Here is a 27550-nt window from a genome sequence, read left to right on the forward strand (position 1 = left end):
ACTAGTATTACCTCCTGTTATTATGAAGACTAGTATTACCTCCTGTTATTATGAAGACTAGTATTACCTCCTCCTGTTATTATGAAGACTAGTATTACCTCCTCCTGTTATTATGAAGACTAGTATTACCTCCTCATGTTATTATGAAGACTAGTATTACCTCCTCCTGTTATTATGAAGACTAGTATTACCTCCTGTTATTATGAAGACTAGTATTACCTCCTCCTGTTATTATGAAGACTAGTATTACCTCCTCCTGTTATTATGAAGACTAGTATTACCTCCTCCTGTTATTATGAAGACTAGTATTACCTCCTGTTATTATGAAGACTAGTATTACCTCCTCCTGTTATTATGAAGACTAGTATTACCTCCTCCTGTTATTATGAAGACTAATATTACCTCCTCCTGTTATTATGAAGACTAGTATTACCTCCTCCTGTTATTATGAAGACTAGTATTACCTCCTCCTGTTATTATGAAGACTAGTATTACCTCATGTTATTATGAAGACTAGTATTACCTCCTCATGTTATTATGAAGACTAGTATTACCTCCTGTTATTATGAAGACTAGTATTACCTCCTCCTGTTCTTATGAAGACTAGTATTACCTCCTCCTTTTATTATGAAGACTAGTATTACCTCCTGTTATTATGAAGACTAGTATTACCTCCTGTTATTATGAAGACTAGTATTACCTCCTCCTGTTATTATGAATACTAGTATTACCTCCTCCTTTTATTATGAACACTAGTATTACCTCCTCCTGTTATTATGAAGACTAGTATTACCTCCTCCTGTTATTATGAATACTAGTATTACCTCATCCTGTTATTATGAAGACTAGTATTACCTCCTCCTGTTATTATGAAGACTAGTATTACCTCCTGTTATTATGAAGACTAGTATTACCTCCTCCTGTTATTATGAAGACTAGTATTACCTCCTCCTGTTATTATGAAGACTAGTATTACCTCCTCCTGTTATTATGAAGACTAGTATTACCTCCTCCTGTTATTATGAAGACTAGTATTACCTCCTCCTGTTATTATGAAGACTAGTATTACCTCCTCCTGTTATTATGAAGACTAGTATTGCCTCCTGTTATTATGAAGACTAGTATTACCTCCTCCTGTTATTATGAAGACTAGTATTACCTCCTCCTGTTATTATGAAGACTAGTATTACCTCCTCCTGTTATTATGAAGACTAGTATTACCTCCTCCTGTTATTATGAAGACTAGTATTACCTCCTCCTGTTATTATGAAGACTAGTATTACCTCCTCCTGTTATTATGAAGACTAGTATTACCTCCTGTTATTATGAAGACTAGTATTACCCTCCTGTTATTATGAAGACTAGTATTACCTCCTCCTGTTATTATGAAGACTAGTATTACCTCCTCCTGTTATTATGAAGACTAGTATTACTCCTCCTGTTATTATGAAGACTAGTATTACCTCCTCCTGTTATTATGAAGACTAGTATTACCTCCTCCTGTTATTATGAAGACTAGTATTACCTCCTCCTGTTATTATGAAGACTAGTATTACCTCCTCCTGTTATTATGAAGACTAGTATTACCTCCTGTTATTATGAAGACTAGTATTACCTCCTCCTGTTATTATGAAGACTAGTATTACCTCCTCCTGTTATTATGAAGACTAGTATTACCTCCTGTTATTATGAAGACTAGTATTACCTCCTCCTGTTATTATGAAGACTAGTATTACCTCCTCCTGTTATTATGAAGACTAGTATTACCTCCTCCTGTTATTATGAAGACTAGTATTACCTCCTCCTGTTATTATGAAGACTAGTATTACCTCCTGTTATTATGAAGACTAGTATTACCTCCTCCTGTTATTATGAAGACTAGTATTACCTCCTGTTATTATGAAGACTAGTATTACCTCCTGTTATTATGAAGACTAGTATTACCTCCTCCTGTTATTATGAAGACTACTATTACCTCCTCATGTTATTATGAAGACTAGTATTACCTCCTCCTGTTATTATGAAGACTAGTATTACCTCCTGTTATTATGAAGACTAGTATTACCTCCTCCTGTTATTATGAAGACTAGTATTACCTCCTCCTGTTATTATGAAGACTAGTATTACCTCCTCATGTTATTATGAAGACTAGTATTACCTCCTGTTATTATGAAGACTAGTATTACCTCCTCCTGTTATTATGAAGACTAGTATTACCTCCTCCTGTTATTATGAAGACTAGTATTACCTCCTCCTGTTATTATGATGACTAGTATTACCTCCTCCTGTTATTATGAAGACTAGTATTACCTCCTCCTGTTATTATGAAGACTAATATTACCTCCTCCTGTTATTATGAAGACTAGTATTACCTCCTCCTGTTATTATGAAGACTAGTATTACCTCCTCCTGTTATTATGAAGACTAGTATTACCTCCTCCTGTTATTATGAAGACTAGTATTACCTCCTGTTATTATGAAGACTAGTATTACCTCCTCCTGTTATTATGAAGACTAGTATTACCTCCTCCTGTTATTATGAAGACTAGTATTACCTCCTCCTGTTATTATGAAGACTAGTATTACTCCTCCTGTTATTATGAAGACTAGTATTACCTCCTCCTGTTATTATGAAGACTAGTATTACCTCCTCCTGTTATTATGAAGACTAGTATTACCTCCTCCTGTTATTATGAAGACTAGTATTACCTCCTCCTGTTATTATGAAGACTAGTATTACCTCCTGTTATTATGAAGACTAGTATTACCTCCTCCTGTTATTATGAAGACTAGTATTACCTCCTCCTGTTATTATGAAGACTAGTATTACCTCCTCCTGTTATTATGAAAACTAGTATTACCTCCTGTTATTATGAAGACTATTATTACCTCCTCCTGTTATTATGAAGACTAGTATTACCTCCTCCTGTTATTATGAAGACTAGTATTACCTCCTCCTGTTATTATGAAGACTAGTATTACCTCCTCCTGTTATTATGAAGACTAGTATTACCTCCTCCTGTTATTATGAAGACTAGTATTACCTCCTGTTATTATGAAGACTATTATTACCTCCTCCTGTTATTATGAAGACTAGTATTACCTCCTCCTGTTATTATGAAGACTAGTATTACCTCCTGTTATTATGAAGACTAGTATTACCACCTCCTGTTATTATGAAGACTAGGAAATGAAATCATTGCTACACCATTGTAATACACTGGGATCTCTTATAATGTAATAAAACAAATGAAACAAGGAATGAGTAGCTCATTAATAACACCATCTCTGTTTTAATTTCCCAAATGGCCATCCCAAATAGCACAATATTTCCTATTTTTGACCAGAACCCTATGAGCCCTATGGACCATGGTCAAAAGTAGTGCACTATAAAGGGAACAGGGTGCCATTTGGGATACACACCAAAATATGACTCATGCTTGACTAATGAAGTTACCAGAGCAAAATCAATCGAATCAATAGAATTCTTTTTTGAAGATACCGTATATATCTTTATTTTCAAATCATTGGCACTGTGAAACATTGTGAAGCAAAGAGACCCACCCACACACACACACTTGCAAAAAACGTGCACTACAGAAATCCTATTCTTGACATTCTGGCGCTCCCGTCTAGCCATGCGTGTTCCTGTTCTGGCCAGGGCATGACTTGACTTCCACTCCACCTTGTTCCCACCTTCCTGATTACTGTAACATTGTCTTCTCCTGTGTTCTTCTCCTTTGGTGATGGGTCATATAACATCTGATTAGTAGGAGTTAATGAGTTATAAACATTCCTATGGCGGTCATAACCCTGCATAAGGTGATTATAACACCTTCGTAAGGTGTTCGTACCTCACTCCCTCTCAAAGAGAGACCTTTTAAAATAGGCTTTCCTTAGAAACGGTAGCTAGAGAACCCCTTGTATCTTGTTATGTAAACATCAATCCTAATTTAAACTTGTTGTTGTTGTTGTTTACATGATGTCCTGCTGCTGCTGTGTAGATTCACTGACCACCTGTGGGAGCAGAGGACAGTCAGTCAGGGTGGAAAGGTCAAGCACATAGAGACAACAAACAGATGGTTTAGAGAGACACAGTGCAGCGTATTTAATTGTTTAAATTGAACCTTTATTTCAATAGGAAGTCCCATTGAGACCAAGATCTCTTTCGCAAGGGAGCCCTGCATCTCACAATTACACACAATTTACAAAATACAACATAGTACAAAATACAATAGTGTACGAGTCCCCTCATATAAATACCTTGGCATTTGGATTGATGACAAGTTGTCATTTAAAACACATATAGATGAGCTAATGAAGAAGCTGAGAATTAAACAGATATAGGTTGTGCCTTTCTCTTGATAGTAGGAAAACAATTGTTCAGTTGACTTTCCTGTCAGCCCTTCACCATGACGACATAATCTATATGAACGCTGCTGCCACTTCTTCAAAAGCATTGAATGCTGTTTATAATAGCACACTGCATTTTATTACGGGTGAGCGATTTTACACATCACTGTGATGTGTATCAGAATGTGGGCTGGCCATCACTGGCAACGCGGAGAATGCAACATTGTCTTGTATTCATTTACAAAGCTATCTAGCAGAAATTACTGTACTGAACAAAAATATAAATGCAACATGCAACAATTTCAAAGATTTTACTGAGTTACAGTTCATATAAGGAAATCAGTCAATTGAAATAAATTCATTAGGCCCTAATCTATGGATTTCAAATGACTGGGAATAAAGATATGCATCTGTTGGTCACAGATACCTTTAAAAAAAGGAAGGGGGCGTGGATCAGAAAACCAGTCAGTATCTGGTGTGACCACCATTTGCCTTTTGCAGCGTGACACATCTCCTTCGCATGGAGTTGATCAGGCTGTTGATTGTGGCCTGTGGAATGTTGTCCCACTCCTCTTCAATGGCTGTGCAAAGTTGCTGGATATTGGTGGGAATTGGAACACGCTGTCGTACACTTTGATCCAGAGCATCCCAAACATGCTCAATGTTTGACATGTCTGGTGAGTATGCAGGCCATGGAAGAACTGGGACATTTTCAGCTTCCAGGAATTGTGTACAGATCCTTGCGAAATGTGGCTGTGCATTATCATGCTCAAACATGAGGTGATGGTGGCGGATGAATGGCACGACAATGGACCTCAGGATCTCATCACGGTATCTCTGTGCATTCAAATTGCCATCGATAAAATGCACTTCTGTTCGTTGTCCGTAGCTTATGTCTGCCCATACCATAACCCCACCGCCACCATGGGGCACTCTGTTCACAACGATGACATCACCAACCGCTCGCCCACACAACGCCATACATGTGGTCTGCGGTTGTGAGGCCGGATGGACATACTGCCAAATTCTCTAAAATTACGTTGGAGGCGGCTTAGGGTAGAGAAATGAATATTCAATGCTCTGGCAACAGCTCTGGTGGACATTCCTGCAGTCAGCATTCCAATTGCACGCTCCCTCAAAACTTGAGACATCTGTGGCATTGTGTTGTGTGTCAAAACTGAACATTTTAGAGTGGCCTTTTATTGCCCCTAGTACAAGGTGCACCTGTGTAATGATCATGCCGTTTAATCAGCTTCTTGATATGCCACACCTGTCAGGTGGATGGATTATATTCGCAAAGGAGAAATGCTCACTAACAGGGATGTAAACAAATTTGTGCACAACATTTGAGAGAAATAAGCTTTTTGTGTGTATGGAACATTTCTGGGATCTTCTATTTCAGCTCATAAAACATGGGACAAACACTTGTTTTTTATATTTTTGTTCAGTGTATATTAGGCCTACTTCACATCGCTTCTATCGCACAGAAGTAGGAAATACCTTACTTGCTCGGCTGGCTAACTCTTGAAAAAAATTTTTGTTGATAAAACAGCCTTTAGTTTTTATGGGCCACATACATGGAACACATATCAGAGTACTCTACATTAGAGACCGTTACAGTGTGGACAGGACAGGACAATACACATCTGTAGTTTAATGTGAAGAGTAGTGTGTCCTCCATAGCCAACAGGTTTAGTACTGAGGGGGTGAGGATAGGAGAAGTGTGTTAATTAAAGGTGGTTGGTCAACAGTTGAGATTTAAACTGCACTTACACACGGAGCACTAGCACCATCGCTCATTGAATATGTAATCTAGAACAAAATGAATGAAGGAAATGAATACAAAATGTTGATTTCCTCCACATTGATTAGCTGTAAGGCTACGAAATATTATGTCTGCCTTTATTAGCTAGGCCTGCATGACTATATGAGTGGTACTTTCCCCTACTGATTGACTGTCAGCTGTGGGTTTCCATGGACGCGTCCCAAATGGCACCCTATTCCATATATAGCGCACTACTTTTGAACAGAGCCCTATGGGTGCCCTGATCAAAAGTAGTGTACCCTACAAAACTAGACTCCCTGCGGACCTGTCATCTTTTCACTCCCTCCTCTCTACATTCTCTTCCTCTGTTTCCGCTGCTAAAGCCACTTTCTACCACTCTAAATTCCAAGCCTCTGCCTCTAACCCTAGGAAGCTCTTTGCCACCTTCTCCTCCCTGCTGAATCCTCCTCCTCCTCCCCCTCCCTCCTCCCTCTCTGTGGATGACTTCGTCAACCATTTTGAAAGGAAGGTTGACGACATCCAATCCTCATTTGTTAAGTCAAATGACACCGCTGGTCCTGCTCACACTGCCCTACCCTATGCTTTGACTTCTTTCTCCCCTCTCTCTCCAGATGAAATCTTGCGACTTGTGACGGCCGGCCGCCCAACAACCTGCCCGCTTGAACCTATCCCCTCCTCTCTTCTCCAGACCATTTCCGGAGACCTTCTCCCTTACCTCACCTCGCTCATCAACTCATCCTTGACCGCTGGCCATGTCCCTTCCGTCTTCAAGAGAGCGAGAGTTGCACCCCTCCTCAAAAAACCAACACTCGATCCCTCCGATGTCAACAACTACAGACCAGTATCCCTCTTTCTTTTCTCTCCTAAACTCTTGAGCGTGCCATCTCTAGCCAACTCTCCTGCTATCTCTCTCAGAATGACCTTCTTGATCCAAACCGGTCAGGTTTCAAGACTGGTCATTCAACTGAGACTGCTCTTCTCTGTGTCACGGAGGCTCTCCGCACTGCTAAAGATAACTCTCTCTCCTCTGCTCTTATCCTTCTAGACCTGTCTGCTGCCTTTGATACTGTGAACCATCAGATCCTCCTCTCCACCCTCTCCGAGTTGGGCATCTCTGGCGCTGCTCACTCTTGGATTACGTCCTACATGACAGGTCGCTCCTACCAGGTGGCGTGGCGAGAATCTGTCTCCGCACCACGTGCTCTCACCACTGGTGTCCCCCAGGGCTCAGTTATAGGCCCTCTCCTATTCTCTCTATACACCAAGTCACTTGGCTCTGTCATATCCTCACATGGTCTCTCCTATCATTGCTACGCAGATGACACACAATTAATTTTCTCCTTTCCCCCTTCTGATAACCAGGTGGTGAATTGCATCTCTGCATGTCTGGCAGACATATCAGTGTGGATGTTGAATCACCACCTCAAGCTGAACCTCGGCAAGACGGAGCTGCCATCACGGTTGACAACTCCATTGTGTCCTCCTCCCAGAGTGCAAAGAACCTTGGCGTGACCCTGGACAACACCCTGTCGTTCTCCGCTAACATCAAAGCAGTGACCCGATCCTGCAGGTTCATGCTCTACAACTTTCGCAGAGTACGACCCTACCTTACACAGAAAGCGGCACAGGTCCTAATCCAGGCACTTGTCATCTCCCGTCTGGATTACTGCAACTCGCTGTTGGCTGGGCTCCCTGCCTGTGCCATTATACCCCAACAACTTATCCAGAACGCTGCAGCCCGTCTGGTGTTCAACCTTCCCAAGTTCTCTCATGTCACCCCGCTCCTCCGCACACTCCACTGGCTTCCAGTTGAGGCTCGATCTACTACAAGACCATGGTGCTTGCCTACTGAGCTGTGAGGGGAACGGCACCTCCTTACCTTCAGGCTCTGATCAGACCCTACACCCAAACGAGGGCACTACGTTCATCCACCTCTGGCCTGCTAGCCCCCCTACCTCTACGGAAGCACGGTTCCCGCTCAGCCCAGTCAAAGCTCTTCGCTGCTCTGGCACCCCAATGGTGGAACAAGCTCCCCCACAACGCCAGGACAGCGGAGTCACTCACCACCTTCCGGAGACACTTGAAACCCTACCTCTTTAAGGAATACCTGGAATAGTATAAAGTAATCCTTCTACCCCCCCCTCCCCCACCCCCCCATAAAAAAAAAGTGGTTGTCCCACTGGCTATCATAAGGTGAATGCACCAATTTGTAAGTCGCTCTGGATAAGAGCGTCTGCTAAATGACGTAAATGTAAAATGTATTCCCTATAAAGTGCACTACTTTTCACCCTGATCAAAAGTAGTTCGCTATATAGGGAATAGGGTGTTATTTGGGACTGAGCCGATATTGGTCCTAAGTATCTTCTGTGTGCGTTTATCTCACCTCTCCATCGCGGGTCTCGATGGTCTTGATCAGAACAGTCTTCTTGGAGTGGACCTCTGATGATCGCCCCGCGTCTGGGCTGGTCTCTGTGGATGGGATCGGACAGGAGGTAAGACAACCTTATACTAAAAGAAACACAACACCAAGCTAACAGAAACACAACACCAAGCTAACAGAAACACAACACCAAGCTAACAGAAACACATCGTCTGGGCTGGTCTCTGTGGATGGGATCGGACAGAGGTAAGACAACCTTATACTAACAGAAACACAACACCAAGCTAACAGAAACACAACACCAAGCTAACAGAAACACATCGTCTGGGCTGGTCTCTGTGGATGGGATTGGACAGGAGGTAAGACAACCTTATACTAACAGAAACACATCGTCTGGGCTGGTCTCTGTGGATGGGATTGGACAGGAGGTAAGACAACCTTATACTAACAGAAACACAAAACCAAGCTAACAGAAACACAACACCAAGCTAACAGAAACACATCGTCTGGGCTGGTCTCTGTGGATGGGATCGGACAGAGGTAAGACAACCTTATACTAACAGAAACACAACACCAAGCTAACAGAAACACAACACCAAGCTAACAGAAACACAACACCAAGCTAACAGAAACACAACACCAAGCTAACAGAAACACATCGTCTGGGCTGGTCTCTGTGGATGGGATCGGACAGGAGGTAAGACAACCTTATACTAACAGAAACACAAAACCAACCTAACAGAAACACAACACCAAGCTAACAGAAACACATCGTCTGGGCTGGTCTCTGTGGATGGGATCGGACAGGGGTAAGACAACCTTATACTAACAGAAACACAAAACCAACCTAACAGAAACACAACACCAAGCTAACAGAAACATATCGTCTGGGCTGGTCTCTGTGGATGGGATCGGACAGGGGTAAGACAACCTTATACTAACAGAAACACAAAACCAACCTAACAGAAACACAACACCAAGCTAACAGAAACACATCGTCTGGGCTGGTCTCTGTGGATGGGATCGGACAGGAGGTAAGACAACCTTATACTAACAGAAACACAAAACCAAGCTAACAGAAACACAACACCAAGCTAACAGAAACACATCGTCTGGGCTGGTCTCTGTGGATGGATCGGACAGGAGGTAAGACAACCTTATACTAACAGAAACACAACACCAAGCTAACAGAAACACAACACCAAGCTAACAGAAACACATCGTCTGGGCTGGTCTCTGTGGATGGATCGGACAGGAGGTAAGACAACCTTATACTAACAGAAACACAAAACCAACCTAACAGAAACACAACACCAAGCTAACAGAAACACAACACCAAGCTAACATCAACACCAACCCAGAGTTGTGTATATGATTCGTTCTGCCTCAACCTAACCCAAAAAGCCACAGTTGAATTACCCCCAATCAATCAATCAATCAATCAATCAATCAATCAATTAACTTCAATCATGCTCAATTGTTTTCATTTAATTGATTGTGGTCTCAGTGATGTCGATATCTGAAATGCATGAATTCATGGTACAGCTACTCCACCTTGTGGTGAAGTTGTGATGCTTCTCTCAGGTTCCTGTCACGACCCCTTACTTTAACTTCCTGTACATGTGTCATATAGTACTCATTGCTGACAGTTGTGAGGAAGTGTGTTTACAGTAGTCACCTCTGAATCCAACAGTGGAATATAATGAGGCATTAGAGCGGGAGCCTGAGTGGGAAGACTGGGAGCCAGATACAGTGATTCTGGGGAAGACAGTGAAGACCAACAGAACAGTTAATTACAGGTGAAATGACCAGTTTATGATAACCTTATTCACTCACTTACAGCATGTCCTCACCCTCTATCCTGCCTCTCCCTACCATGCCCCCGTCCCCCCACTCTCTCTCTCTCTCTATCTATACCATCTATCCTTCTAGCTCTCTTTCACTACATAAGCATTCAGAACCTACTCCACTTCCTAATACTGTTGATCACCTGTTAGGTAGCGATCTCTATGTCCAGGGCCATCTGTCACTCTTCTCTATCCCTCCCCCTGCTCCTCCCCATGCTCCTCCCCCTACTCCTCCCCTCCCTCTTCTCTATCCCTCCCCCTGCTCCTCCCCCTACACCTCCCCTCCCTCTTCTCTAGCCCTCCCCTGCTCCTCCCCCTGCCCTTCCCCTACTCCTCTCCTCCCTCTTCTCTAGCCCTCCCCTGCTCCTCCCCCTTCTCCTCCCCCTACTCCTCCCCTCCCTCTTCTCTATCCCTCTCCCTACTCCTCCCTCTCTCCTACCTGCTCTCCTCTCCCTCCAGTAGTTTCCTGTAGGTAGCGATCTCTATGTCCAGGGCCATCTTGACGTTGAGCAGGTCCTGGTACTCTCTGAGGTGGCGAGCCATATCATCCTTCATCTTGGCGATCTCAGCCTCCAGACGGGTGATGGAGTCCTGGTAACCTCCAGACTCGTTTCCCAGACGATCCTCCATCTCCCTCATCTGCCTCAGCAGAGACTCGTTCTGTAGGGGGGAGAGAGAGAGAGGGGTGATTACATAAACAGGAAGGTGGGTAAACAGGCATCATAGTTAGATTGAGAGGGGAGCCTGTGGAGAGATGCTTAAAGTGATGATAGGTTAGGGAATTGTCCAGAAGTGATGATAGGTTAGGGAATTGTCCTGAAGTATGTACTACTCCCCAGACATTTAAAAGCATTGGATTGGTGTAAGCCATTGCTAGAGGGAGTTTCTAACATATTTCCTACACCAATCCTTTCCTGTCAAATCCATGAAGGGAAGCAAACAAGAGTACACTTAGTCCAGGAGGATATAGAGTAGGATGTAGTAATAGTCCAGGAGGATGTAGAATAGGATGTAGTAATAGTCCAGGAGGATATAGAGTAGGAAGTAGTAATAGTCCAGGAGGATATAGAGTAGGATGTAGTAATAGTCCAGGAGGATATATAGAGTAGGATGTAGTAATAGTCCAGGAGGATATAGAGTAGGATGTAGTAATAGTCCAGGAGGATATATAGAGTAGGATGTAGTAATAGTGTAGGAGGATATAGAGTAGGATGTAGTAATAGTCCAGGAGGATATATAGAGTAGGATGTAGTAATAGTCCAGGAGGATGTAGAGTAGGATGTAGTAATAGTCCAGGAGGATATATAGAGTAGGATGTAGTAATATTCCAGGAGGATATAGAGTAGGATGTAGTAATAGTCCAGGAGGATATATAGAGTAGGATGTAGTAATAGTCCAGGAGGATGTAGAGTAGGATGTAGTAATAGTCCAGGAGGATATATAGAGTAGGATGTAGTAATAGTCCAGGAGGATGTAGAGTAGGATGTAGTAATAGTCCAGGAGGATGTAGAGTAGGAAGTAGTAATAGTCCAGGAGGATGTAGAGTAGGAAGTAGTAATAGTCCAGGAGGATATAGAGTAGGATGTAGTAATAGTCCAGGAGGATGTAGAGTAGGATGTAGTAATAGTCCAGGAGGATATATAGAGTAGGATGTAGTAATAGTCCAGGAGGATGTAGAGTAGGATGTAGTAATAGTCCAGGAGGATGTAGAGTAGGAAGTAGTAATAGTCCAGGAGGATATAGAGTAGGAAGTAGTAATAGTCCAGGAGGATGTAGAGTAGGATGTAGTAATAGTCCAGGAGGATATAGAGTAGGATGTAGTAATAGTCCAGGAGGATATAGAGTAGGATGTAGTAATAGTCCAGGAGGATATATAGAGTAGGATGTAGTAATAGTCCAGGAGGATATAGAGTAGGATGTAGTAATAGTCCAGGAGGATATATAGAGTAGGATGTAGTAATAGTCCAGGAGGATGTAGAGTAGGATGTAGTAATAGTCCAGGAGGATATAGAGTAGGATGTAGTAATAGTCCAGGAGGATGTAGAGTAGGATGGAGTAATAGTCCAGGAGGATGTAGAGTAGGATGTAGTAATAGTCCAGGAGGATATAGAGTAGGATGTAGTAATAGAGTACTCACGGTTCCCTTGAGAGAGTCGATCTCGCAGGTGTAGGACTGGATCTGGTGTCTGAACTCCATGCTCTCCTGTTTGGCCTGTCTCAGAGCATCGTTGTTCTTGTTCACAGCCTGGTTCAGGTCTGACACCTGGAGAGGAGGTGGAGACATGTGTTAGAATAGATGCTACTGTCACTGTCTAGTAGTGCCGATGTAGTCAGCTGAGCTACTGTCACAGTCCACATATCATATCCAGCTTTGGCTCATCTGGCCCTGCTTTACTTCAAGTACTGGCAGTCACATGTTCTTTGCCAGGGTTGGGGACTTGGGGTCGATTTCATTTAATTGCAATGCAGTCAATTTAATTCAAATTTCAACGTAATTAATTCACTGAATTGAAACGGAATAGTCTCCAATCCCCTTCTGTGTTGTCCTAAACCAATTACCTCAACCAATCCGATGGCAGCAAGCCTCTCTAACTACCCGCCCATATTTCTAGTGTTTACCTTGGACTTGTACCTGTTCTCTGTACTGTACCATAATATATAATACTAATGTGTATTATAGGTGGTGTTTACCTTGGACTTGTACCAGTCCTCTGTACTCTACCAGAATATATAATACTACTGTGTTTTATAGGTGGTGTTTACCTTGGACTTGTACCAGTCCTCTGCCTCTGAGATGTTCTTGGCGGCGATGCCCTCGTACTGCATGCGGATGTCCCTGAGGGCAGCGGTCAGGTCCGGTTTGGTCATGTCCATCTGGACCTGTACTGAGGTCTCCTGCATCTGGCTCGTCAGCTCATGGATCTCCTGCAGGGGTCAGAGGATAGAGTTCAGAGGTCAGAGTTCAGAGGTTAGGGGTCGGGGTACATACAGGATTTAATTTAGATTATCAGCCTTTAGCATTAACAGCAATTATTTTCCTCCACTTTCCTCATTTATTGACGATACATACGGCCCAGAGTTACACTGACTATGCCGCCCCATCAGGAAGAACCCTGGCTCCTACAATACATATACAGGACCAATGCTCTCTCTCTCTCTGTCCTTCATATACAGGACCAATGGTCTCTCTCTCTCTGTCCTTCATATACAGGACCAATGGTCTCTCTCTCTCTGTCCTTCATATACAGGACCAATGCTCTCTCTCTCTCTGTCCTTCATATACAGGACCAATGGTCTCTGTCTCTCTCATAGTTTAATTTTAGCTGTGCATGTGTTGAATAACATGCCAGAGGGCCCTCCATGTCACGAACCAGCTGATACATGCCAGCATTTCTCTAAAGTCAAATGTCAGGGGGAAGAAGAGAGAGCATGAAAGGACTTCTGGCTTAAGAAACTAGAAAAGTCCCTCTCCCCATCCACTGTACGCAGTGGAGCTGTATGGTTAGTGGTGTGGTGTGGTGTGGTGTGGTGTGGTGTGTATAGTTGGTTGTGTGGTGTGGTGTGGTGTGTATAGTTGGTTGTGTGGTGTGGTGTGTATAGTTGGTTGTGTGGTGTGGTGTGGTGTGGTGTGTATAGTTGGTTGTGTAGGTGTGGTGTGGTGTGGTGTGTATAGGTGGTTGTGTAGGTGTGGTGTGGTGTGGTGTGGTGTGGTGTGTATAGTTGGTTGTGTGGTGTGGTGTGGTGTGGTGTGTATAGTTGGTTGTGTGGTGTGGTGTGGTGTGGTGTGTATAGTTGGTTGTGTGGTGTGGTGTGTATCATTGGTTCTGTGGTGTGGTGTGTATAGTTGGTTGTGTGGTGTGGTGTGGTGTGTATAGTTGGTTGTGTAGGTGTGGTGTGGTGTGGTGTGGTGTGTATAGTTGGTTGTGTAGGTGTGGTGTGGTGTGGTGTGGTGTGTATAGTTGGTTGTGTGGTGTGTATAGTTGGTTGTGTGGTGTGGTGTGGTGTGGTGTGTATCATTGGTTCTGTGGTGTGTATAGTTGGTTGTGTGGTGTGGTGTGTATCATTGGTTCTGTGGTGTGGTGTGTATAGTTGGTTGTGTGTTGTGGTGTGTATCGTTGGTTCTGTGGTGTGGTGTGTATCATTGGTTCTGTGGTGTGGTGTGTATAGTTGGTTGTGTGGTGTGGTGTGGTGTGGTGTGTATAGTTGGTTGTGTAGGTGTGGTGTGGTGTGGTGTGGTGTGTATAGTTGGTTGTGTAGGTGTGGTGTGGTGTGGTGTGGTGTGGTGTGGTGTGGTGTGGTGTGGTGTGGTGTGGTGTGGTGTGTATAGTTGGTTGTGTGGTGTGGTGTGTATCATTGGTTCTGTGGTGTGGTGTGTATAGGTGGTTGTGTGGTGTGGTGTGTATCATTGGTTCTGTGGTGTGGTGTGTATAGTTGGTTGTGTGGTGTGGTGTGTATAGTTGGTTGTGTGGTGTGGTGTGTATCGTTGGTTCTGTGGTGTGGTGTGTACCATTGGTTCTGTGGTGTGGTGTGTATAGTTGGTTGTGTGGTGTGGTGTGTATCGTTGGTTCTGTGGTGTGGTGTGTATCGTTGGTTCTGTGGTGTGGTGTGTACCATTGGTTCTGTGGTGTGGTGTGTATAGTTGGTTGTGTGGTGTGGTGTGTATAGTTGGTTGTGTGGTGTGGTGTGTATCATTGGTTCTGTGGTGTGGTGTGTATCGTTGGTTGTGTGGTGTGGTGTGTATCGTTGGTTGTGTAGGTGTGGTGTGTATAGTTGGTTGTGTGGTGTGGTGTGTATCATTGGTTCTGTGGTGTGGTGTGTATCGTTGGTTCTGTGGTGTGGTGTGGTGTGGTGTGTATAGTTGGTTGTGTGGTGTGGTGTGTATCGTTGGTTGTGTGGTGTGGTGTGTATAGTTGGTTCTGTGGTGTGGTGTGTACCATTGGTTCTGTGGTGTGGTGTGTATAGTTGGTTGTGTGGTGTGGTGTGTATAGTTGGTTGTGTGGTGTGGTGTGTATAGTTGGTTCTGTGGTGTGGTGTGTATAGTTGGTTCTGTGGTGTGGTGTGTATAGTTGGTTGTGTGGTGTGGTGTGTACCATTGGTTCTGTGGTGTGGTGTGTATAGTTGGTTGTGTAGGTGTGGTGTGGTGTGGTGTGGTGTGTATCGTTGGTTGTGTAGGTGTGGTGTGTTTACTGTAAGTATGCATGTCATATTTGCCCTACAATGTTGTTCTATAGTAACAGTGAGTGCCACATATATGATACTCCAGCTAACTGTATATTTAGGGGTATATATTGAGCTAACTGTATATTTAGGGGTATATATTGAGCTAACTGTATATTTAGGGGTATATATTGAGCTAACTGTATATTTAGGGGTAAATACTGACACAAAGGGTTTGTGTCAGCGACATGCAGTCTTTATATTTACATTATGTTCCCCACCATGAAAATGTCAAGCAGAAAGAACAGCTGCAGGTTTGGTGTATTGAAGGGTCGAATGGGGGAACGTCTGACGATAAAGAATGCACGGGAACTGACATAGGCTGATGTGGAGACGATTATACTATTTTCTGTAGCGTAAATAAGCCCTGTCTGAACCAGAATGGCTCATATCTCCTGTTTCTGCAGCACACTGTACTGGTTTGTATATTTTCTTTTCACGTTGACCTTGTAGCATGGTTCCAGCAACTATGGTAGATATGTAAACAAGCCAGCCCAGTTCAGCTTGGCCCAGCTTGGCTCAGCTCGGCTCAGTAGTGTTAAAAGGGTATAAGTAAGTATCCTTGTCTGAGACAGGCTCCTGCCCTATGGGTAATTATATAATAATAATATGCCATTTAGCAGACGCTTTTATCCAAAGCGACTTACAGTCATGCGTGCATAAATTTTTGTATATGGGTGGTCCCGGGGATCGAACCCACTACCCTGGCGTTACAAGCGCCGTGCTCTACCAACTGAGCTACAGAGGACCACATATATCTCCTGTTTCTGTAGCGTGAGGCTTGATGTACAAGTCTGAACAGGACGCTAATCTATCGCAGGGTGAAAAAAAGGGTTAAACATAAAGGCCCTGGGACACTACTGACCTCCTCATGAATCTTCTTGAGGAAGGTGATCTCCTCCTGCAGGCTCTCAATGCGTCTCTCCAGGTCCAGCCTGGCCAGAGTGGCAGAGTCCACATCCTAGCGAAACAGAACAAGAACAGTGGATATAGTAGAGGATGTTTAATGTCTACGTTTCTGAGAGAGAGAGAGAGAGAGAGAGGGAGAGAGAGAGGGAGAGAGAGAGAGAGAGAGAGAGAGAGAGAGAGAGAGAGAGAGAGAGAGAGAGAGAGAGAGAGAGAGAGAGAGAGAGTGAGTGAGAGAGAGAGAGAGAGTGAGAGAGAGAGAGAGAGAGAGAGAGAGTGTGAGAGTGAGTGAGAGAGAGAGAGGGAGAGAGAGAGGGAGAGAGAGAGGGAGAGAGAGAGAGAGAGAGAGAGAGAGAGAGTGAGTGAGAGAGAGAGAGTGAGAGAGAGAGAGACTCAGAAGTTACTCTGGGGAACAATTGCAGTTTCAGTTCATGTTGATGTCACACTCGGCACTGTTATTGTTGATCTAACTTGAGTGCATGTATTTCATTGATCATTATGGGAAGAGAGACATTTCTGAAGGCTGCCAAAGAAAGAGAGAAGGAGAAGGAAAGTGTGACTCACAGCTCTGAAAGCAGACAGGTTGTTCTCTGCCTCTTCCTTCTGGTGGATCTCCTCCTGCAGCCTGGAGGGAGGGAGAGAGGGAGGGAGGGAGGGAGGGAGAAGGGAGAGAGGGAGAGAGGGAGGAGAGAGAGAGAGAGGGAGGGAGGGAGGGAGGGAGGGAGGGAGGGAGGGAGGGAGGGAGGGAGGGAGGGGGAGAGAGAGAGAGAGAGAGGGAGGGAGGGAGGGGAGGGAGGGAGGGAGGGAGGGAGGGAGGGAGGGAGGGAGGAGGGAGGGAGGGAGAGTGGGAGGAGGGAGAGAGGGAGGGAGGGAGGGAGGGAGGGAGGGAGGGAGGGAGAGAGGAGGGAGGGAGAGAGGGAGGGAGGGAGGGAGGGAGGGAGGGAGGGAGGGAGGAGGGAGGGAGGGAGGGAGAGGGGAGGAGGGAGGGAGGGAGGGAGGGAGGGAGGGAGGGAGGGAGGGAGAGAGATGGGAGGGGAGGAGGGAGGAGGGAGGGAGGAGGAGGGAGGGAGGGAGGGAGGGAGGAGGGAGGGAGGGAGGGAGGGAGGGAGGGAGGGAGGAGGGAGGGAGGGAGGGAGGGAGGGAGGGAGGAGGGAGGGAGGGAGGGAGAGAGAGGGAGGGAGGGAGATATTAAAGAAAAGGCTCAATTGGACTGTTAAACAGATTCAGAGACAACATTTTCCTCCCTGTCTGAGCCTGTATGTAGGTGTTGTGATTTTGATTCGATTTATTAGGATCTCCATTAGCCGACAGCTAGTCTTACTGTGGTCCAACACATAATGAAAAAGACATTACAGACAAAATACTTTACAATTTACATACATTTTAAAAACATGAACATGTAATGTGTGTGTGCATCTATCAGTTACACATACGTCAGTACATACACACAACAAGTAGGTCACATGGGGGAGAGGCGTTATGCCGTGAGGTGTTGCTTTATTTGTTTTTCGAAACCAGGTTTGCTGTTCACTTGCGCTATATAAGATGGAAGGGATTTCCATGCACTCATGGCTCTGTATAATACTGTATCCTTGAATTTGTTCTGGATCTGGGGACTGTGAAAAGACCCCTGGTGGCGTGTCTGATGGGGTAAGTGTGTGTGTCTGTGTTGTGTGTACATTGACTATGCAAACAATTTGTAACAGCAGACTTTACACTGTTTGAACAGCAGACTTTACACTGTTGAACCAGCCCACTTTACACTGTTGAACCAACAGACTTTACACTGTTTGAACAGCAGACTTTACACTGTTTGAACAGCAGACTTTACACTGTTTGAACAGCAGACTTTACACTGTTGAACCAGCAGACTTTAAACTGTTTGAACAGCAGACTTTACACTGTTTGAACAGCAGACTTTACACTGTTTGAACAGCAGACTTTACACTGTTGAACCAGCAGACTTTAAACTGTTTGAACAGCAGACTTTACACTGTTTGAACAGCAGACTACACCGAGTATACTCCACAGCAGATATAGGCTGGGAAGCAACTCCATTTTGGACAAACACGAAGTCTCTCAGGGGAGAGTTAATGATGTGCCGTTATCACTTTATCTTTAAAGCACAGTCTCTCTCTGTGACCAGAGGAATGGACCCTTCCTCCAGAGACACACATTCTTCATGCGGTGGACCCCTGCAGCTGTTCTAAGGCAGGTCAAGGGTCAAACACAAAAGCAGAGAGGGCAGTGAGGTACAGAGATGGTTATAACCCCTACAAATCATTTGACATCCTTTTTGTGTCCTGGTTGCTTCCTGAATGGCTAAACATAGCTGACCATGCTCTGTTTATACAGACGTCACCTACACTGTGTCATTACTGTAGATGCAGACACTGTGTCATTACTGTTGATAAAGACACCTACACTGTGTCATTGTCACGCTCGTCATACACAGAGGACCAAGGCGCAGCGTGGAATGCGAACATACTTTTAATTTGAATGATCACACGAACAAAACAACAAACGATACGAAACGTGAAGTCCTACGGTTACACAAACCAAACGGAACAAGATCCCACAACACACTGTGGAAAACAGGCTGCCTAAGTATGGTTCCCAATCAGAGACAACAAGCAACAGCTGATTCACGTTGCCTCTGATTGAGAACCACACCGGCCAACATAGAAACAAATGAACTAGAATATCACCCTAGCACACAAAACACAAAGAAACAACACACCCTGGCTCAACATAACAGAGTCCCAAAGCCAGGGCGTGACAGTCATTACTGTTGATGCAGACACCTACACTGTGTCATTACTGTTGATAAAGACATCACTGACACTGTGGGTATGTATCCTATTATAGCCCACGGCGATACTCTGCTTATCTGTGGTCCTCTGTAGCTCAGTTGGTAGAGCATGGTGCTTGCAACGGCAGGATAGTGGGTTGGATTCCCGGGACCACCCATACGTTAAATGTATGCATGCATGACTGTGAGTTGCTCTGGATCAAAGTGTCTGATAAATGGCACATATAATGGTTGGCAGGCTTAAGGCATGTCAGGAATCTGTTTAGATCACAGGGGAGGCGACTGATTCCCACCACGCCGTGTGTCTCATGTTGCCATCGGCGATAAACTCCTTTACAGAGCAGACAGACAGAGGGGAGCAAGTATAGCTGACAGAAGCTGGAGGCAGTGTTCTACTACAGAGCAGGAACTGTATGTGTCTCAGGGTAGGAGCACTGATCTAGGATACTAGATAATACTCTAATACACTATGAATACCAACCCTGAGTTGATCTGAGGTCAGTATCACACAGCAGCTGTGTATTCCACCCTCAACCTTCCAACCTCCACTTTCACACTATTTTGACTCTCTCTCATTCCCCACTGCATCCAAACTCCTCCCACACAGGCCTTGAAGGAGATAGATTCCATCAGCTGTTACAGTGCAGAGAGAAAAAAAACCCAGAGACGATTTGACACTGCTGATCCAGTACCTCTACATAGAAACGTCTGTTAACAACAGTCAAACCACTAACTGTTCTTTTTATTTATATTTCTCCTGTGTTTGTGTTCTACTTGGCTTTTTACATAATTTTTCCTACTACCGTACTACCGATATTGATTACTGCATTGTTGGGAAAGAGCCTGAAAGGCTTTTCACTGTACTAGTCTTACGTGACAATAAAAACTTGAAACTTGTTGAACGCTCCCACAGTTTGTGTATAGACTCTCATGAGGCCTTGCATTCCACAGAGTCAGACACAGCATCCAATAGTCCTGCTGATAAATAGTTATATTTAGGAGAGGTACGGCAGGCGCTCAGGGTAAATTGGGATGGATAAGAATAGTGGTCTAATATGGGAATGGTATTCTGGGACTCCTGATTCGTAAAGGGCTCTGAGCAACTGTTGGACAAAGACGATCTGTCTGCCTGTCTGCCTGTCTGCCTGTCTGCCTGTCTCTGCCTGTCTCTGCCTGTCTGTCTGTCTCTGTCTGTCTGTCTGCCTGTCTGCCTGTCTGTCTGTCTGTCTGTCTGTCTGTCTGCCTGCCTGCCTGCTCTGTCTGTCTGTCTGTCTGTCTGTCTGTCTGTCTGTCTATCTGGCTGTCTGTCTGTCTATCTGTCTGTCTGTCTCGGTCTGTCTGTCTGTCTCGGTCTGTCTATCTGTCTGTCTCTCTCTGTCTGTCTGTCTGTCTGTCTTTCTGCATGTCTCTGTTTTCTGCATGTCTCTGTCTGTCTGTCTGTCTGTCTGTCTGTCTGTCTGTCTGTCTGCCTGTCTGCCTGTCTGCCTGTCTGCCTGCCTGTCTGCCTGTCTGCCTGCCTGCCTGTCTGTCTGTCTGTCTGTCTGTCTGTCTGTCTACTATGGGGACTCTTTGAGACAGGTCTAGCAAACTTCTGCACTCTAGCAAACTTCAGACGGGCCTGGACATGTACTGGCTTAAGCAGGGGGACACGTCTGGCACTGCAGGATTTGAGTCCCTGGCGGCGTAGTGTGTTACTGATGGTAGGCTTTGTTACTTTGGTCCCAGCTCTCTGCAGGTCATTCACTAGGTCCCCCCGTGTGGTTCTGGGATTTTTGCTCACCGTTCTTGTGATAATTTTGACCCCACGGGGTGAGATCTTGCGTGGAGCCCCAGATCGAGGGAGATTATCAGTGGTCTTGTATGTCTTCCATTTCCTAATAATTGCTCCCACAGTTGATTTCTTCAAACCAAGCTGCTTACCTATTGAAGATTCAGTCTTCCCAGCCTGGTGCAGGTCTACAATTTTGTTTCTGGTGTCCTTTGACAGCTCTTTGGTCTTGGCCATAGTGGAGTTTGGAGTGTGACTGTTTGAGGTTGTGGACAGGTGTCTTATATACTGATAACAAGTTCAAACAGGTGCCATTAATACAGGTAACGAGTGGAGGACAGAGGAGCCTCTTAAAGAAGAAGTTACAGGTCTGTGAGAGCCAGAAATCTTGCTTGTTTGTAGGTGACCAAATACTTATTTTCCACCATAATTTGCAAATAAATTCATTAAAAATCCTACAATGTGATTTTCTGGAATTTTTTTTCTCAATTTGTCTGTCATAGTTGACGTGTACCTATGATGAAAATTACAGGCCTCTCTCATCTTTTTAAGTGGGAGAACTTGCACAATTGGTGGCTGACTAAATACTTTTTTCCCCCACTGTATAATCACACTGCTCTCTTCTGTCTTCTGTCTTCTGCACCCTCTTTCTGACATTCTCTTTCTCAATCTCTTCTGCATTCATTCTCAAGCATTTTCTCAAAGCAGGAGAGAACTTCAAGTATTCATTGGTTCATTTCAATGTCAACTGACACCGTCACTGTGCGTCACCCGACACGACATGGCTGTTGTTTTCCTACTCACTCTAAGATGGAGGATACCAAATCACTGCTCGGACAATATTACTCCCCATTCAACCTATATTCTAAGGAATGGTTTTCATTCAGCAGAAAAACATACACATATTCTGATCATATCAGTCTTTGGCTACATTCTAAGGAATGGCTTTCACTCAGCACAACAGACAACACCTGTTCCGTCGTGTATTGATACATCTCAAGTAGTTCCAGACAGAAAACGTACAGTTATTGGAATATCACGATATTGATATATTTCGGGGCCCATAATCAAACGGCCCAAACTTCTCAAGTGAACAAGTTCATGAAGAATGTTTTACAGTAGTAATAGTTAACAGGTAGTTTCAGGGATTCTCTTTGGGTTTTTACCAACTTCTACTTTATGCAGTTTGAATTAAATCTACTTCCATTGTCTTCCAACAGTGGCTCCTGAATATAATAACCTCCTCTCTTCAGTTTTTACTAACGTGGCTTTTCTCTCATGCCATTTGATTTCTTAATCAAGAGCGTATTAGCCAGTGATTTGACTAACGTCTCTCTCATTGAACACTGCGTTGTTGAGGAAGAGCTTGCAGGTTAGCATTTCACTGAACCTGCCTGCTGTATCCTGTGCATGTGACAAATAAACTTAGATTTGATTTGCTGTATGTTTTGACCCCTGACCCCTGACCTCTCACCTGAGTTTGAGTTTCTGCAGGTCATCAGCCAAGTTGTCTCTCTCCACCTCTATGCGGGCTCGGTCATTGGACATGCCGTCCACCTGGCGCCTCAGCTCTCTCATTTCCTCCTCGTACATCTCGGCCACGCGGGTCGGCTCGCGGCCCCTCAGCCTCTCGATCTCCACCACCAGAGTAGCGTTCTGTTGCTCCAGGAAACGGACCTTCTCAATGTAGCTGGCGAACCGGTCGTTCAGGTGCTGCAGCTCTGCCTTCTCATTGGTTCTGGTGTCCAGGAAGTCGCGGTTCGTGGCGTCGGCCAGGTTGAAGTCCAGCTTCTCACCCATCCCGGCGTACGAGCGCATCGCGCCTCCGGAGGAGGAACGGATGCCGCCGGAGGAGTAGCTCGGGCGGGCGGAGGTCTTGGTCATCTCATACACTCTGGAGGACATGTGGGCCGAGCCGGAGGAGCCGCGCCCACCGTGGGAGAACATGGAGGACATGCTTGGGGTGGATCCAACACCGGAGCCGAAGGTGCGGCGGTAGGAGGAGGCTGACTGGGCGGACTGGGAGGAGAAGGATTTGCTCATGGTGGACGTTGTCCGATGGTCTGGCTGGAGGAACTTGATTGCTGTTGGAGGTGGAGGACTGAATGAGGGGCTGGTGGACAGCAGATTTGCTATTTGTAGACGTACAACGCCCACTCCATAACGCCAAGCCCCCTCCCTCCAACTCCCTCAATCACCCCACTCTCTCTCTCTTCTCATGTCTCTCGCTATCTCTCTCTCATTTCTATTCCCACTCTTTGATTCAGCTGTCATAGGCTCTGGTTTCCAGGAGCAGAGTGGAAGCTAGCCAGTGAGGGGGGGTGTAGGAAGTGGCTGTGTAGGAGTTGTAGGAAGTGGGTATGGGGGGTGAGGGGATGTGAGGGGATGAGGGGGATGATGTTAGTCTCATGGCCCTCTTTAAAACATGAGATTACGGTTACCGTAAATTACCCTACACATCTCTATCAGAGGGACAGAAATAGACCGAGTAGCCCACTCTGCTACTGGAAACCAGAGCCTGAATCAAAGAGTGGGAATAGAAATGAGAGAGAGATAGCGAGAGACATGAGAAGAGAGAGAGAGAGTGGTAGCTAGCTTAAATTACTTAGCTATCAAACTATATAGCTAGCTTACTAAATAAGTAGGCCTACATGAATAGATAAGCTATAGCCTTAGCAACATAACGTGACTGCATAGCTAGATTGATTGTGTAGAGTCCTAATCACTGCCCTTTTTTTTTCATTCGCTTATTGGGTCTGTGAAACTGAAACAGTTCATCCCCTGAATAGCTGGAGGCAGCAAACAATGATGCAAAACCTGATAGCAATATTTATTAGACTACCCAGCGATTTATTGGTGAATTTTATTAATCTTGCATTGATTGACTGCATCAATTTCATTCTGCCAAAAATGCCTTAAAACCTCTTATAAATTATATCACCAAAATGTAGAGAATATGGCCGAACTTTTTATATATATATGTGGCTCCGGTCCAACCTAGTAAAGACACCATCCAGTGATTTGAGATTAGGGTAGATCAGGAGACCCAGACTGGTGAGTCACCAGTGGGCCACTCTCTGGCCCTGAGCCCTGATGAGTCCCGGCTCTCTCTCTGTGGTGTGACCTGATGATACACAGATACCATCTGACTACAGTCTGAGTCTAAATAGCCTCCACTTCCCAGCTTCCTCGCGTGAGACTTGGAAGTATGATAAGGCAAGTCTGACCAGTTGGTAAGAGGGTGGAGACCTGTCATAGAAAAATCATCTAAAAGATTAGGAATGATGACGTCACATGCCCATACAAATGTGCCATTATGTTTCACACATAAAAGCTGCTTGTGTGTGTGTGTGTCTGTGTGTGTGTGTGTCTCTGTGTGTGTGTATGTGTGTGTGTGTGTGTGTTCGTGTCTGCGTCTGCTTGTGTGTGTGTGTGTGCGTGTGTGTGTGTGTGTGCGTGTGTGTGTGTGTGTGCGTGTGTGTGTGTGTGTGCGTGTGCGTGTGTGTGTGCGTGTGCGTGTGTGTGTGTGCGTGTGTGTGTGTGCGTGCGTTTGCGTGTGTGTGTGCGTGTGTGTGTGTGTGCGTGTGTGTGTGTGTGTGCGTGTGTGTGTGTGTGTGTGTGCGTGTGTGTGTGTGCGTGTGTGTGTGTGTCTGCGTCTGCTTGTGTGTGTGTGTGTGCGTGTGTGTGTGTGTGTGCGTGTGTGTGTGTGTGTGTGTGCGTGTGCGTGTGTGTGTGCGTGTGCGTGTGTGTGTGCGTGTGTGTGTGTGTGTGTGTGCGTGTGTGTGTGTGTGTGCGTGTGTCTCTGTGTGTGTGTGCGTGTGTGTGTGTGTGTGTACGGCTCAGCTGCTGGTGTCACAGCTATTGTTAGCCTATCAGTCTGAACTCAGGTCACTGCATGGCCCAGGACCCTAAGAGAGGAAGCAGAAAATAAACCTCCAGTCTCATCTCTTACACATTGGACTGTGGGCGAAAATGGCGGGTAAAGCTGACAGTTATAGGGCAAGCCTCATTTCCAAGTTAGAAAATGTGTAATACTACTAAACTTGAAGCAAGGAGCACTGCAGCTCTAGGGGACACTGAGTTGGAATAGAACGTGTACAAGTCAAAAGGCATTCCTGGTTATTAACAGTATCGCGAGTTAGCACTAGGCCTCTTGACGGTAACATGCACCAGCCATTACAATAGTCCTATGACCTCTTTGTCCTTGACGGTAACATGCACCAGCCATTGCAATAGTCCCATGACCTCTTTGTCCTTGACGGTAACTCATGGGTACACTGAAAATGGCTGCCAGTCCATCCATTATGCCATCATTGACTTGAATGGGGAGGCCCGTTCTATGGATTCTATTTCTGTGGAATTAACACCAGAGCTGTGTCTCCCTAGCCTATAGTGACCTGCTGTGTCTCCCTAGCCTATAGTGACCTGCTGTGTCTCCCTAGCCTACAGTGACCTGCTGTGTCTCCCTAGCCTACAGTGACCTGCTGTGTCTCCCTAGCCTATAGTGACCTGCTGTGTCTCCCCTAGCCTACAGTGACCTGCTGTGTCTCCCTAGCCTATAGTGACCTGCTGTGTCTCCCTAGCCTACAGTGACCTGCTGTGTCTCCCTAGCCTACAGTGACCTGCTGTGTCTCCCTAGCCTATAGTGACCTGCTGTGTCTCCCTAGCCTATAGTGACCTGCTGTGTCTCCCTAGCCTATAGTGACCTGCTGTGTCTCCCTAGCCTACAGTGACCTGCTGTGTCTCCCTAGCCTACAGTGACCTGCTGTGTCTCCCTAGCCTACAGTGACCTGCTGTGTCTCCCTAGCCTACAGTGACCTGCTGTGTCTCCCTAGCCTACAGTGACCTGCTGTGTCTCCCTAGCCTATAGTGACCTGCTGTGTCTCCCTGCTGTGTCTCCCTAGCCTATAGTGACCTGCTGTGTCTCCCTGCTGTGTCTCCCTAGCCTATAGTGACCTGCTGTGTCTCCCTGCTGTGTCTCCCTAGCCTATAGTGACCTGCTGTGTCTCCCTGCTGTGTCTCCCTAGCCTATAGTGACCTGCTGTGTCTCCCTAGCCTACAGTGACCTGCTGTGTCTCCCTAGCCTACAGTGACCTGCTGTGTCTCCCTAGCCTACAGTGACCTGCTGTGTCTCCCTAGCCTACAGTGACCTGCTGTAGGCTAGGGAGTTAACCCAGGCACCAGCTTCCTTTAAACTCTGGCAGAGAGCCTCGTGTCCGTTAAGCTGTTTGGCCAATGCCAGCCCCACATCCAAGAAAGACGCTGGAGTGTTACGACAGAGACAGACAGACAGCCAGACAAACAGACAGACAGGCTGAACACACACACACACACACACATGCACACACAGACACACACACTATGTCTTGTCCTGTCTTGTCCTGTCCAGTTCACTGCCAAGACAAAGATGCTGAGTCTGGATAATTTTAGGCTTGGATCATTGGATTGGATCATTGGATTGGATCATTGGATTGGATCATTGGATTGGATCATTGGATTGGATCATTGGATTGGATCAGTCCCAACACTAGGACACCTCACTAAGAAGTCACTGGATTGGATATATGTTTGCTGTGTACTGACACTAATAAGGAGGAGTTTTGCAACCTGCTTTAAAAGTCAGAAATCACGTTTAAAATGGTGTTGCTTAATTCCAAAAGCTAAGGCTACCTCTCAATGGGACCTGACTGTGAATCCCCTAAAACAGTGGCACAGATGTTGCCTACATTAAAACTGAAAACACACTATCATCACTATCATCTGGTAGATGGATTTTTATACGTTGAAGGACAGGAACTTCCCCCTGGAGACATGATCTCTGATCTCACCATAACAACGTAAAAATACACCTGGCTACGTCCCAAATGACAACCTATTCCTGTCAAGAGTAGTACACTACAGTGCCTTCGGAAAGTATTCAGACCCCTTGACTTTTCCCACATTTTGTTACGTTAAAGCCTTAGTCTAAAATTGATTAAATAAATACAAATACTCAGCAATCTACACACGATACCCCTATAATGACAACGCGAAAACAGGTTTTTAGAAATGTTTGCAAATGAATAAAAAAATAAAAAAACAGAAATACCTTATTTACATACGTTTTCAGACCCTTTGACATGAGACTCGAAATTGAGCTCAGGTGCATCCTGTTACCATTGATCACCCTTGAGATGTTTCTGCAACTTGATTGGACTCCACCTGTGGTAAATTCAATTGATTGGACATGATTTGGAAAGGCACACACCTGTCTATATAAGGTCCCACAGTTGACAGTTCATGTCAACAAAAAAATATATATATATTCAAAAAACTCTAAAAACCTGTTTTCGCTTTGTCATTATGGGGTATTGTGTGTAGATTGCTGAGGATTATTTATTTTTTAATCAATTTTAGAATAAGGCTGTAACGTTAAAAAAAATATGGAACAAGTCAAGGGGTCTGAATACATTTCCGAAGGCACTGTATACCTTAATTTCGA

At 45.1% G+C, this 27550-nt stretch overlaps 1 protein-coding gene across 2 annotated transcripts; it reads right to left on the bottom strand.

The window, feature by feature from the left end:
* Positions 1–3485: 3485 nt before the first annotated feature.
* LOC121554946 (desmin) lies at positions 3486–23191 on the bottom strand. Of its 2 annotated transcripts, none has more exons than XM_041868654.2 (9): positions 22544–23191; positions 17054–17114; positions 16449–16544; positions 13130–13291; positions 12504–12629; positions 10806–11026; positions 10198–10277; positions 8523–8608; positions 3486–4017 (listed from the first exon to the last, which is right to left on the bottom strand). In XM_041868654.2, exons 1-9 carry the CDS (start codon positions 23110–23112, stop codon positions 3976–3978), a joined length of 1443 nt encoding a protein of 480 aa, XP_041724588.1. In that variant the 5' UTR covers positions 23113–23191; the 3' UTR covers positions 3486–3975. The 2 variants fall into 2 exon arrangements, with proteins under 2 accessions (XP_041724588.1, XP_041724587.1); XM_041868653.2 differs by lacking the exon at positions 3486–4017 and adding an exon at positions 6097–6165.
* Between the last annotated feature and the right edge of the window lie 4359 nt (positions 23192–27550).

Source organism: Coregonus clupeaformis, unplaced genomic scaffold, assembly GCF_020615455.1.
Source record: "Coregonus clupeaformis isolate EN_2021a unplaced genomic scaffold, ASM2061545v1 scaf1838, whole genome shotgun sequence".
Taxonomy (NCBI): Eukaryota; Metazoa; Chordata; class Actinopteri; order Salmoniformes; family Salmonidae; genus Coregonus; species Coregonus clupeaformis.

Bases quoted from the DNA above. Each gene is read 5' to 3' on its own strand.
- LOC121554946 (XM_041868653.2), bottom strand. From the start codon at position 23,112: ATGAGCAAATCCTTCTCCTCCCAGTCCGCCCAGTCAGCCTCCTCCTAC. The intron at 16,545-17,053 runs GTGAGTCACACT...CTGTTTCGCTAG, and splicing joins ACCTGTCTGCTTTCAGAGCT to GATGTGGACTCTGCCACTCT. The intron at 11,027-12,503 runs GTGAGTACTCTA...TCCCCCCTACAG, and splicing joins TCGACTCTCTCAAGGGAACC to AACGAGTCTCTGCTGAGGCA.